At 46.7% G+C, this 13,831-nt stretch overlaps 1 protein-coding gene across 1 annotated transcript; it reads right to left on the bottom strand.

Annotated features, from left to right (window-relative positions):
• Positions 1-7,379: 7,379 nt before the first annotated feature.
• LOC144119074 (uncharacterized) lies at positions 7,380-13,359 on the bottom strand. The gene is made up of 3 exons (XM_077651799.1): positions 13,293-13,359; positions 9,802-9,979; positions 7,380-7,654 (listed from the first exon to the last, which is right to left on the bottom strand). The coding sequence occupies exons 1-3, from the start codon at positions 13,352-13,354 to the stop codon at positions 7,484-7,486; spliced, it is 411 nt and encodes a 136-aa protein (XP_077507925.1). The 5' UTR covers positions 13,355-13,359; the 3' UTR covers positions 7,380-7,483.
• Positions 13,360-13,831: the final 472 nt, after the last annotated feature.

Here is a 13,831-nt window from a genome sequence, read left to right as displayed (position 1 = left end):
CGGACATTGTCGCCACCTTTCTAGCTTCGTCTTCGTCGCTGCTCTTGGGAGCCTGTTTGCTCTTTTTCACAGTTGCTGTGCTGCTTGGAGGGTACGCGCTCAATGGGACAGTCTGCTTTCCTGGCCTTAAAAGAGAACAGTTAAACACAAGAGGAAAACAACGCATAGCGCGCATGCACAAACTGGGAACAGAAATTTTATTCCGGGGTACATACATATACAGGCATTTCAAGTCAAAGCAAAATTCCGAAGCACAGTCAGGACTTCATCTTTGCTATATGGACAAGCACAATCCGTTTCATGCATTACTGACCCTACTGGTATGCTACATTTTTTTTTAGTTTTTCAAGAGTTCCTTTTCTTGTCACGAAAGCGTAACATACGTGTCGCTTACACATGACCCTCCTTTTCCCGATTCCATGCAGTAAGCTTCCTTTCACTCTCTTATTAGCTTGTCTCTCGATTATGGCGCAACTGCAGTCGAATAGAAGCAAGGTGCGCATTTGTCACATCTGGCGCAATGAGATGAAGCGTGCAAGGGGAATCTGGCGCACGGGGATTGAACGTGCGACTTCTTCTATTTCCGGAAAATGCATGGTAGCAGTTTTATTCTTATCAGGCATTCAAGAATGGCGCATTGTGGGACGCGCCGTTTAGATTACATTTTGACCAGCTGCAGTTTCTCACATTTGCGACAAATTCACAGTACACGGGCGCTTTTACAGTCGGCACGCAGCCGCCGCAGCCGGGTTTCCAACTAGATACTCCTCGCTACGCAAAAAAGCACATTTTTTTTTTTGAAGCGATGTTTATTGCCTCAGGGCATAAAAATTATTAAGTGAGAGGTGAGTAAGATGCTTAAATAAATGAAAAAAGTTGAGCTGATCTGATGAAATCAAGGAGTGAATGATGATATCGACCTTGTGTGCATGCAATATATGAATCCGGATGGTCCGGTGAGAGCGCCACTAACAAAAAAACACATTTCAACTACGACACATTGGCGAATAGTCAGATGCTCGCAACATGAAAATCTTTCTGGTGAAGTTTACTTCTAAGCAGCATATTGAGCTGCACATCCTTCAGTGATGCCAGAAACCCAATACATTAAAGAGCTCAGAGAACCAGGAAATAATCAGTTTTTTAATGATCTATTTCTTCTGAATCATTAGAATGAAGTTGTTCCTGGACTCAAGGTAGAAATAAGTTAGCTAAGTGTCATCACGCAGGTGGCAGCGTAACATACTCGAGTTGCTGGCATATTTCATCACACACAACATTGAGGCATGCTACTTTTCGATAACGAACATAGGTAGGTCGTCGTCCCATGTCAACTCGTTGGTATCGCTGACGGCGCTGCCGTCTTCATTGCTCCATGTGACTTCACTTACGCCACGCTGCGGTAGCGCTCTCTCAGTTGCCTCGGTGGCGTTGGGGGCTGGGACAGTCACTGGTTCCGTCGGGGGCGCATCTCCCCCTCCACCGGCTGCGCCGCTGAAGTAGAAGGAGGCGCCCAACACTAGCACGGCGAGGCTGATGAGGACGCACATGAAGAAAGAAGCCGCCGCTGCCTGGTGGCCGGGTTGACTGAGATCGAGCCAGTCTTTGCCGGGAGGCGAGTCATCGCGCCTGCGATTGCCAGCGTCGATGCCCACGTCTGGTAGCGGGGCAATACCATTTGCCGGGGGTGCCTTCGGTGACCCACGCAATATGCTCCGTAACGGTTTGTCGCTGTTCTTGTTGTTTCCCTCCATAGGATAATGGCGCGTAGGTTGTGCCGCCATTCTGTCTGTGGTGCGCTCTGCCTTGGTCTTCTGTTTCTTCCTGAGAAGGTGAACCCGCGTGATGAATATTGCCTAAGCATGCTTTGAAGAAGTAGAAGTTCCATTTGTAATCTTAAGGGGAAGAAGAAAAAGAAGATCATTATACGCGCCCATAATTTATAGAATTAGTGTATGCTCTTCTCCGCTCTTTGCATTACATGCCCAAGTGACGGAAGCTAGCAGCCAATGAAACCAAGAAGCATAGAATTTTTTTTCTAAACCTTTTTCCTTCCTTTGTCTGCTAAAGTGAAATGTGATCATACTGTACATTTCAAGTCATTGCTTGGCTTGCCCGGCTCGGCTAAGTCAACCCGTTTAGTCTCTTAAGAGCCTCACCGTGGTGGCTCTGTGACTTTTTTTTTTCGGCTACTGATTGCAAAGTCAAGGGCTCGAACCCCGTCGAGGCGGCCGAGTTTCAATGCAGGAAAAATAGAAAAACGATGGTGTGTTGTGCGATGTCTGTAAACTTCAACGAATCCCAGGTGGTCTAAATAAATCCAGAGCCCTGCACTATGGCGTCCCACGAAGCCTGTGCGTCGCATCTGGACCCTAAGCTACCAATTTTCAATTTACTTTCGTAGGCAATGCAGCTTTCGCTAAGCTTTCTAGAAGACAAATTGGTGCTACACTATATCAAAAGAATTCATTGACCCGCGGGTGGACAAGCTTTCGTGAACCGACTGCTGTGCAGACGTTGATTGCGTTCGACGGCGGTTTCGCTTCCATGGAGACATGGTCGTATGCCACGATTCTTATGCGCTGTCAGCACCATCCCCCAGACATGTTCCCAATATTGCTTTCTGTTTCCGAATTTGCGAAAGCCTCATCAGCCAATTTTAGCACTTTTGCAGCGAAACCTACACAAGGCTAGAAAAATTAGTTGTTAAGGCTAGTCAGCAGCGAATTTCAGTTAAGCGTCGCTAGTCACTACTGCGCATGCGCCACTAGTTGCACCAAGCCGCAGGTGTTCCGCCTCCGCGCCGCACCTTTCCTCAAAACCCAAATTTCAATTTTGAGTTAACATTTTTTCTTTCTTCTTTCCCTCCCTCATTTATCCCTTCTTTTACGGCGCGGTTCGGGGGTCCACCAAGATATGTGAGACAGTTACTGTGCCATTTCCTTTCCTCAAAAACCAAACAAAACAGGTGACCCGCCGGCATTCGTTGGGTTCATTGGCATTGACAACGTTGTAGAGGCCATTCATTTTCACAAAAGGAAAGGCGCACAACTGGCTCCCTGGGTCAGTGGACACCTCAATCTTGCTTTAATTTACGTGGCGTTGGCGTAGTAGTAAGTGGTTTTTATTAAAATAATCAAAAAAGTAAGGAAAAATTCTGATAGCCCCAACATCTGCCATCGATACTGAAGCACGTGAGCTGGGGCAGCGGAAATAAAGGATAGCAGGCAGAATGGATAAATGAAATAAAAGAGTTGAGGGGACAGGAAGAGAGGATAGGGGGTGAAGTAATATACACAAACTATTTACACAATAAGAAATGTGTCCAGGTTTTGTGTGTGATTAGTTCGTGATGGAGGAATAAAACCACACGCGCACAGCACTATGTTGACTATAACTGGAGAGGGGCGTCCAGTTGTTAAACGTCTAAGGTAGAACTCACGGACCGTTCGGTCACTGCGTGTAACTACCTGGCGGAGGGCAGACGGGACGGCAAGCCCGTCTGTTTGAGGAATGCATAGAGGCTCACCAAGGTTTGTTCACGGGTGCGCGCACTGCCCTGCGGCCACAATAGCTTCTTGAGGAAGTCTGGTAGTATTCCCAGTGCCCTATAGGCCGCAATCATATCTGTCACACAAATCACACGTCGCGATTCCGTGACGCTCCCGTCGTTCCCCGGGCCACACGCAGCCAATGAGCGCGCGGAGGATCATTACACGTTGCGACCGCGTAAGTGCGCGACAGCCGGTGATGCTGTCGATGCGCTCACCCCTTGCGATGCGTGGGTCGGGGTGCTGCTTTCGGAGATGCTCCTGGATGACCGCACGCACGTCCTCCAGTGCAAAGCATAGACCGCTGGGAGGTAGTTGATGTGCAGCGGTCGCGAGGTCTTCAGCTTCTTCGTTGCCGGCGATGCCGCAGTGACCAGGCACCCACTGTGCACGCACGGCGCATCCTCTCTGCGCGAGGCGCTCGATGCGAGAGCGAATGTCCGCACTAGTGGGGTACCGTGACCGTTGGATAGCAGGCGGCGTAGGGCGGCGCAGGAGTTGCACAGCAGAGCATTCCTGGACGGCGGAAAACAGAGGGTGAGCAGCAGGTCCAGGTCGAGCCGGATCCTTCCCCCGAGCCCGAGCCGGATCGGCTTCCTCTAATCTTGCCTTGCACTGCAAAGGTTGCAAAGATTGTTATCCACGGTTAAACAAGACCAGCGCCTTATTTAAGCACAGGGATCAGGTATGCAGGGTGTTGGTGAAAGCTTACCTGATAAAGAATCCGATTACTGCGTAGCATCACCATCGGTGGGCATGATTTATAGGGAGATACCCTTTTTGAGCAGTTTTTTTAGCGCGAGCAGGTAGTATGGAGTGTTAGCCTGATAAGAGTGTGCCCACGGGTTTGCTGTTTCTATGTTGTCTCTGACAATGCGCAGTTTGCTTTTTAGATGTGTGATAACAGTGGAATCACGTTACATGCGCCAAGATAGTGTGTGACAGTGTTTGCGTTTTCGTGTTTTTAGTCTGTCTTACCGCGGACTGAGGATACATATATAGGCTTCTTTACCTTGAACAAAAAATCAGTTGATAGTCTGCGCCGTTGTCGTGCCTTCTCGTTCTCAGTCTTGATTTTTTTGTGCAGTTGAACATGAATCCCTACCAACCCGCCCAGTTTTCCTTTCTTATTTCCCCATCAACTCCGCCGTATTGGAGCAGCCCAGGAAGGTTGCGTGTTGCTGGCTGTGCAGTCGCAGGGCGGGGTCGGTGGCCGTAGCCGCCGCTGCAAGGGAGCAGCTGTCCAAGTACGTGGCGTTGGTTTAAAAATGCAAAAACCTGCTTTCATAGCGTTAAGCACACTTAATAGGCACCGCGCCCAGCCTACCACTATGGCAGGTGACAGCTAATGGTTGGTCGCGAAAGGTAGGTCCCCAAATAACGCTGCGGCCTATTGCTGCAGTGCGGCGTCTCTGCCACAACGTTGTCAGCGCTAATGCATTCAGGCCACATCTCTCTCTCATCACTGCCACGTACCTCAAAACGCGATTGCGGCGTCCACTCACCCAAGGAGCCAGTTATGCTCCCTTCCTCTGTTGCTCAAAGCCATCGCCGTCTAGAACATTGTCAACGCCAACGCCAATGCAGAAATGAAGGCCAACAGCTTTCGCTTTGTATATCCTAGATTAGCTGAGCTAATCCACATTCATTTCTTCCACTTAGGCTCATGCACACGGGGAAACCACACTTGTCATCTCCGAATTTTCACAGATGCATCTGTGCGCAAGAACAATGATTCAGTCTGTATGGCGATTTTCTGCACCGCAAGAAATGCGCGCGCTGCCGCCGCATCCTATACAACGCTACAACTGAAACCTATTAGTTCATAGCAACTGAAGAGGCTCTGAGAAAGCAGACATAGCACGAAGCCGGTTAGAATATATCTGGTCTCTTTATTCATAAAAATAATGACGTCAGCAAGACCATCGGCAGACCTCAGCAGGCCTCAGCAAAGCCGATAATTATTGCATCAGTTGAGAACATCTAGCCTGTCCAAACAGCAAGTCAAGATCATGTGAGAAGCAATTACAATAACAAATATGAAGAGAGTCACGACCCCCATCCCCATTTTCTGCACACCTGTTGTCTCGCACCGTAACTCGTCTTTTCTCCGGACCTTGGTACTTGTTGTATGCACTCTAAAGACGCAGCAGTTGGTTACTACAAACCATGAACCGTGGCCTCCTTATTACTCCACTGTGCAGCCAGAGCCATAAAAGAAATCTGCCTTTTAATTTTATAGCGTTAGCATTAAAACCTTTATATCGGGAAAACCTGCCAGTGTCCAGCGTTTTCTGAAGCCTCCGAGAACACCCTGCTACGGGTGGCAGGTGACGAACTGAAGCGAGAAAAGTTTTTTATCCACATGTAAGGGAAAGGAGGAAGAGGTCCGCAGGTGGCTACCACGAGAACAACCCAAAGGGTGGCTATCGGGGCCGAGGAATGCGCAGCAGCAATGCGCAGCGGAGATATCAGACACGCGCGCCCTTACCAGACGCCACCCTTCGGTTGAAGTATAAAGAACTACAGAGAATGAGTGTGCAATGAAAGGGAATGTAAAGAACGGAGCGTGATGTGTCGTATCATGCAAGGTGGAATTAAATTCCAATGCAACACGTTTCCTACGGATCGGACCGCCGGTTGTCTGTCAATCTTTTTCATTGCCATGCAAACTAGAGGCACGAAAATTTTTGCGCTTATAATTTCGGCTTGTGATGGCAGAAGTGCTGAGTCATGCTACTTCGCAGAATAATTATATGATGTCATGAGTGGTGACTATGATGGTCACTCATACCTTTTGCAATCTCTATACTCCTCACATTAGTTTCAAAGTGCTGAGTAATTATACGTTCCGAATAATTGTAGGGGACGCTCAAGCTCTGTCTTAAAGGTACAAAGCGAAAGTGCAATGAGTTAATTCCCATATGTGCAGAAGGTCATTCTCTACATTCATGGATACATGAGAGTCATCATGCCTGTCCTGGCGCAGTGCTGCAGCGGTTAAGCGATGCCCCACTGCCCGGCGATTACAGGTGCTCTCGGGTTGATTTTTCTGAGCGACAAATAACTGATTTAACTTCCGGATAATTTGACCACCTGGGGCTCTTTAACACGCACTGACATCGCACAGTATATCGGCCTCTAACTATCCGCCTCCATCGAAATGTTAGAGGCCCTAGTACTGTGCGACTTGAAGTGTTGTTTTGTGAAAAAATTGATTTCAGAATCTATTTTTGTCTGTACAATTAATTATTGAACTGTATTATTTTTCCACGCAACTCAATGTTGAATATATCGTGGTCTCCAGGGGCACAGCAAGGTGCATTGCGCACCTTTTTGCATTGAAAACCGTTCAGTAGAGAAAAACACATTTGCTCTCAATACCGAACAAAAGCGGCATTTTCGTGGTGTCGGACAAATCAGCGCTACGGTGCTGAGATGGACGCGCGTAACCAATAGCGTACGCTACCAAGTTGCAAATCAGCCTGTAGGCACACTGGTGCTTGAAAGCGCATGGAGAGACACGCTGTGGCTAATGCCTGACGGAGAGAAGTAGAAACCACATGGCATTATATTTTCTTCTTACAAAATTATCTTAGATCTCAATATTTCAATATAAAGTTCGGTAGATACATCTTGCTAACTGAGTAACTAGAACACCCTTCCACAACCCGTTATGGAAAGTCTTTTGCCCAGCTTGATGTCACCGCTCGACTTTATTCTCATTATATCGCATGTATATTGAGGCCTGGCTTCATTCCATAAAGGCTACTTTTATTGTCATACAAAACTGTCGCATATTTATTAAGGCCAACGTTCCATGTCAGTGTCCTCGCTCTCGTATTTAACACCCTGGAAGCGCTGAACCCTTCGGCTTTCGCTTGAAGTTTTCCAGTGATAACAAAATTGCGGAGGCCTTGTCTGATGAGTCTTCACTGGTCGACCCTAGTCGCTGAGACGTTCTGCGTTGAAGACGAGTGAACCATGATGCCGCCGGATCCTTGGTGTCGGTTCCGAAGGCCATCGTCGTAGCTGATGGCTTCCGAGAGAGGTGTGGGGCTTTCGCTTCCGACAGATGTTTCTTTTCTTGTCATTTTTGACTGCTGCGTGACGCAAAGCGAAGAAGTGATTCAGGCATAGAACGTAAAGAATTTTATTGCGCGTGGTCCTAGATTTAATGGCAATTTTTATCGCAATATATAATTTTCAAAATAATAAACATCGTTATAAACTGCAGTGCTACATGTGGAAGCCACTGTTGATTTATTCCTCTCTTTTCATATCCGAGACAAATATTGTGATAGCATCTTAATCGTCTAATGATGCAACGCTCACAAGTACGGAGCGCGTCAAGCGCTCGGCAAACTGCTCAGTCGAGCATGAGAGGCCGCGTTGGTTCTCGTGCATACGCGAAGGAGAAGGAAAGATTTTGTTCGAGGCCAGCACTAAATCTATTCGTGCTACTGACAAGAATACTATAGCTAATATGCGCTTTGCGAAATCACCATTTCTATATTGCAAAGCAATGCGTGATTGAATGGAGCGTCCAGCGTCAACTGCAACTATCTCCTCTGGCATATGGCGACTGCGTCCCGAGCAAAGAACGAGTATGTTGTGGCACAGCATGACAAATGGCACGGGATGGTACGGTACGGTATGGTATATTGTGCTATATGGTATGACGTGGTATGGTATAGTATGATATGTTATTATGTATATGGTATGGTATGGTATAGTATGATGTTATGGTATGGTATGGTAAAAAGAGTTTAACATTTCTTTGTTCATCGCAGGCTTCGATGTTCATCACAGCAATTTTCAACAGCGTGTGCGTTTGGGCGAGCATCGTCTGCTCACTCCGCGGTCGGACACTATTTTGGTGATAGCCGAGCCGGCGGGTGAAGTTATTTGAACTTCCCGAAACACGGTCTGCAATCAGCTGACTCACATATGAACCGCCGCTGTATGCCCTATGGCTGGACGAAGGTACCGCTAACAGAGTTAAACCAGCGGGAACTGCGGTCTACTGTGCTAGGACCCACGTCTTATAGAGAACCTTTGAAGTGTCCTGGAGATGATAGATTGCCTCAGCGCACGAAGAATTTTCTCGTTTGTTTTGGAAATATAAACGGTTGTACCATATCTTTTCCTTCAAAAGCCTTTCAGCGTATTGTTGCACTTAACTTTAATGCAAAATTCGGGATGTAAATTTGACTTACACAAAACACAGTGTCTCGCAATTGGCGTTGTAGTGTTAACGTCTTTTTTAGTTTCTTCTCCTATTCCCTACCGGTGACCGCAGGGAACTTAACGGTTGCCTCCCGCCATTCCCTCTGGTGTGGTGCTTAAGGACAGGTTGTCCCGTTTAGTGGAAATTTTCTAATATATTCTCTTCCATGTGACCGAAACATACATGCACCACGTCTACTGTCGGCGTTGTATCGTGACACCCCTGTTAAGGACGCTAACGATGCAGAATAGCATTTTTTTCTTGCACTCCATCAGGCTTTTCTTCCTAAGAAGAAATGCAATTAGGCATAAGCACCGCGAAGCTCAGCAGTATGCTAGGAAAATTTAGAATCCCAGTGACGTTCCGTCACAATCATAATCACCGCCTCATAAGCTCCGCATGCAAGAGTTTGAATGAGACTCACCTGTACTTTTTCACAGCTTTTGAGTACGAGAAAAATTATTACAGGTCAAATTTTTAGCATTGCGTGCATGTGAAGTTAAGTTGCGTTTTAATTAATTTGAATTTCGAAATACTAAATAGAGTACAAGGCCGCCAAGTTCTGCGGTGAGCGAGGAGCTTGATGGAGTTTAAAGCACTGCCCAGCGTCATGTGAGTGCGAGGGCCACAGTATTTCACACGTGCTAGAAGCGCAGGAAATATGAACGCTCCTGCCCCTCTCTGGGCCTGCTCGTTGGTTCGCGAAAATCGAACCTGTGGTGCAGTCATATTTTTACTTAACACTTCGCTATCATTTCACACCGAATCAGCAGGGTGGTCGTGGCTAAGCCTACAGTGGTATTGTGCTCGAGACCCTGAAGAAGGCCAAAGGAGAATGGGGTGGCGTAGTACTGAGAAAATTGTTTATATACTCCAGTTTCGCGTGGATGACCGCAACCCCCTCCCTCAGCATGACCGGGCTGACCTGGCACTTTTGCTCTCACTGCTTCAGATTTTCTGCCCCTGTTTCTCATATGGATGTTTTGTTAACGAGCGGTAACATAACGCTGAAGTACATACGTGGCTTGTTCCAAAAACGAAGCACACGGCGGCTCCTATCAGCAGTGCGACCACGATGGAGGATACGACGAAGTTTTTTCTCTCGAACCGGTGCTTAAAGCCGGCAAAGTGAGCCTCTGGGTCGCCGTTGTTTTCGCAGCCACTAAGCGGGCTGTTCATCCTCAGCACGTACACGATGCTGCGGGATGGAGGAAACAGCGCATAAGCACAACTCCAGTGCAAAACGCGGAAGCGTTTCTCACACGCTCGCTATGGCATGGAGACTTCGTAACAAAATAATCACTCTAAACCGCTCGATCACTCATCCCGCTGTGTTCGGGGCCTACAGCAGCCCTCTTCTGATTCCGCAGTATACTTTGAAGCTGTTATTAGGACGTAAGCCTTTCTTGGCTGATGAGTGGCGTGGACGGAACTTGTGCACAGAATTTGTAGACAGAGGCTGTGCGCAAAAGTGTGCGCACGAACTCTCAGTCATAAGTTGTATGGGAATTAAAATGAAATACAAAAATGATTAAGCAACATCTGATAAGCAACATATATCTAATTAAATTTTAAAAAATAAAGACAAAAAAATTATGAAAAACAAAACATCATAAACCTAAATAAATCAATAAAGCAGAACCGAAAATAAAAAAAAAATGGAAAGAATAAAAATTGAAACAATACGTTTTAAAAAGTGAACAATCAATATGAAAAATGGACGGAGAAAGAGAGGTAAGGAAAAGGCTTTCGCATTACGGCTCTTAAGCAGATTTAAGTGTAACCCTGTAATTTTTTACAGAGAGCTTTGAAGCGCCAGCAGAATTGCAGATGGCCTACATTGAGGCCCGGTGCCAAAGCTGAGTTGCTTCTTAGGCTGCACATTGGGCCTTTATATAAAGTAAATAGCACCACACCATTTGCGTTCACTTCACGTCGCCATTATCATCGGCTGAATTATGTCCACTTCAAGACAAAGTCCGCTCCCATTATCCGATCTTGCGCACCCTGTTAGTAATAATGGCCTAAAATTACAAAAATGTGAAAATTAGATGAACATGTTGGCGGCCTCGGCAAAGACTAATAACTTGAGCACTCGATAATGCCGCTGGAAGAAACATAGCTACACAGAGATGGTGCTGAGCAGACGTACAAACCGGAGCAATACCAATAAAATGACAGGAGAGGCTTATTCACTGTGTACCCAAATACAAAAACTGAACGAGTTGTCCTGTCTTGCTTCCGTATGCGAGTATCCAGGCAGTCTTCTAAGTATCTGCGCGAGCACGAGCGGATCAAGGAAATGACACCGTGAATGAATGCTACTACAACCTTTGTCCGTAAAGTTTCAAAACTAAATTATTTTCTTGTCTAGAAATAATTCCACAAAACAAATGTTGGTGCGTATGTGTAGCACCATTTTTTCGGACTAACCTGAGCTATTTATGTTAATTATTGTGCACCCGCTAGATGGCATTACATGTAAAAAAATACGTTGTCACTAGTCGCCTGCGCATTATATTCTGAGTGAATGTGGAGAGGTGGACGTCCACCTCGAACAGCGTGTAAACATAAAATTATGCGTGAAGCTTGGCAAGACAGCCACACAGGCGTATGAGCTCCTTCGTGCTGCTTTATCCAGCAAGACATTATCGCGGGCGCGAGTTTTCGAGTGGCACACGAAGTTTGTTTCAGGAAGAACGTCGCGGGAAGACTGCAAAAGGCAGGGGCGCCCTTCAACTTCACGGAATGAAAACAACGTGGCTCGGATCAGGGAAATCGTACAGCAAGACTGCACCATTACAGTCAGCATGCTATCAGATGCTCTCGACATTAGTAAGGCAACATGCCACCAAATTTTAAGAGAGAACACAAGGAAACAAAAGCAGAATGCCAGACTTGTGCCGCACTTCCTCACTGCCTTGCTCACCGAGGCAGAGAAGGATACAGCATTCATCGACACCATCACTGCTGAAGAAGAAACATGGTGTTTTTAGTACGACGCTCAAACAAAGAGGCAGAGCGCCGAATGGCGTTCCACAAGATATCCGGCATCGAGAAAGGTGTGGCGACAGAAGACTGAAACAAAGACGACGCTGATAGTTTTTTTCCATGCCAAAGGTGCCATACACCACGAGTTCGTGCCACAAGGGCAGGCGGTGAATCAGGAGTTTTTATCCGCGTGCTCCAACACATGCGTGATGCACTGCGACGCCGTCGCCGTGACTTATGGGCGTCTGGACTATGGAGCCTTCTCCACGATAACTCAAGGCCGCACACTGCTCTCAGCGTAACAAAATTTCTCGCCAAGCACAGCACTACTGTACTTCCCCATCCGCCATACTCGCCTGACCTCTCCTCATGTGATTTTTCCTTTTTCCTGATGTGAAGAGAGCCCTAAAAGATCGCTGGATGAGGAGAGTGGAGGCCATTCAAGACGCCACGACAAAGGAGCTCATAGCCCTGCCAAAAGAAGCGCTTTCCAACTGTTTCCAAGATCTCAAGAGGCGTTGGAAGCTGTATATAGACTGCAAGGGAGACTATTTCGAATGGCTGCTGCACACATTATTTCAATGTTACCCGCATTTTTTTTTAATGGACTCAATCTCGGAACCTTACGGACAAAGGTTGTGTGATGTCCTAAATATTCACCCACTCCCTATTGAAGCACACGGCTCCCTGTACGTATTGAAAGACGCAAGATATAATTTCGTTCAATTGGTATATGCAATGCTCCACTGCCCACGTTCCTCAACCTCCGTCAAGGTTGATTCGAACACAGCTCTTATACGTTTTCGCTTCCACTCCCCAAAAGCTAGTTTCCTAAGCACACTTTCGTGCACATGTGTCAGTCTGGCACATTTTTTTCCTAACTATCGACATGCCTTTTTGCGGTTAGGCAACCTTGTGTCGGATGCACAGAATCGGGATGAGTGCCGTAGGCTTTCTTTCATGCTGGCTATAAAAAAGCCCAGGAAATCTGCACAAACGCTTCTAGCATACTAAACATTCATAATTCCGTGGAAACGTGGAATCTCCGGTACATCACACTGATTTTCTGTGGCCGTCAGATATATTTGGTGTAAGCGCGCACAGCATATTGTAGGCCATACTCTTCAAAGATAATCACATTGTTTGCGCAGAATCGCTCAAAACTCTCCACTCTAGTTTTCTTAAAATTACACGTTTAAGATTCCCCTTTACGTTTGCGGTGTTCGCTACTGACAGCCAACAAACAGCGCTAAATGTTGGTGTCCAGGAATTCTTGTCATGCCATGTCGTTACTAGCCCCCCCCCCCCCGTTTAAAACTGCTTAGTATGTCATCAGCTAAGTCATGTAGGTAGCCGTGCATCGGCCTTCAGCACACTAGTTACCAAGCGCGAAACATGCCTGGCTCTGCGTCAAAGCCAGCTGCTTCCATTGAAGACTTTGTTATCAGTTAGGCGCGGCATTGATTTCCATCTGAGCACCGTGTATCGAAGTCAGAAAGAAATGCTTGTGCAGTGCATACCTGTCGCTATTTGCAGTCTTGCGCTCGTTGCGAATCCAAAGGCGAAGAAAATTCATTGCCATGCTGCTGGACTAAGGCGCAAGAGGTGACCTCTTCTTTTTTCTTCTCACCTCGCATTCATGGTCCTCGCGGTGAACTACAGCAAAAAAAAAACGAATAGAATAGACGAGATGAAATAACCGTAGCGTTTTTGTAATTGTGCCTTGTTTTAGTCGCTTCGAAAGATTATTTTCTTTTGTCGCTCCTGAACTACACGAATCATCCTGGCAATGGTTACAAGATTTAAACTGAAACATTTATGCTCTCTAGCTATTTCAGGTGCTCCGAAAATTCCGTAGTCATCGGATATTCTATGCACCAGGGGATCTCTGGATGACTGGGGTGTGTGGTAATCAGTGTTCTGCTCTTTAAGGTCGACTCATTTTCTGTTTCTTTTGCCTACGTCGTGCATGAACCACAAAAATGACCTAATGTGCTATCTAAGCTATCAATTTCCATGCGCTGCGACAGTAGCGGAAAACTGCGCCAATGATATTTTT

Source organism: Amblyomma americanum, chromosome 2 (genome assembly GCF_052857255.1).
Source record: "Amblyomma americanum isolate KBUSLIRL-KWMA chromosome 2, ASM5285725v1, whole genome shotgun sequence".
Lineage (NCBI taxonomy): Eukaryota > Metazoa > Arthropoda > Arachnida > Ixodida > Ixodidae > Amblyomma > Amblyomma americanum.
Note: the sequence above shows the minus strand (reverse complement) of the source record. Positions and strands in the feature narration are given on the sequence as shown.

Excerpts from the sequence above, each read along its gene's own strand:
- LOC144119074 (XM_077651799.1), bottom strand. The coding sequence starts at position 13,354 with ATGGCAATGAATTTTCTTCGCCTTTGGATTCGCAACGAGCGCAAGACT. Across the intron at positions 9,980-13,292 it reads AAGACTGCAAATAGCGACAG|CATCGTGTACGTGCTGAGGA; the intron begins GTATGCACTGCA and ends TCCATCCCGCAG. Across the intron at positions 7,655-9,801 it reads TCGTTTTTGGAACAAGCCAC|CAGTCAAAAATGACAAGAAA; the intron begins GTATGTACTTCA and ends TGCGTCACGCAG.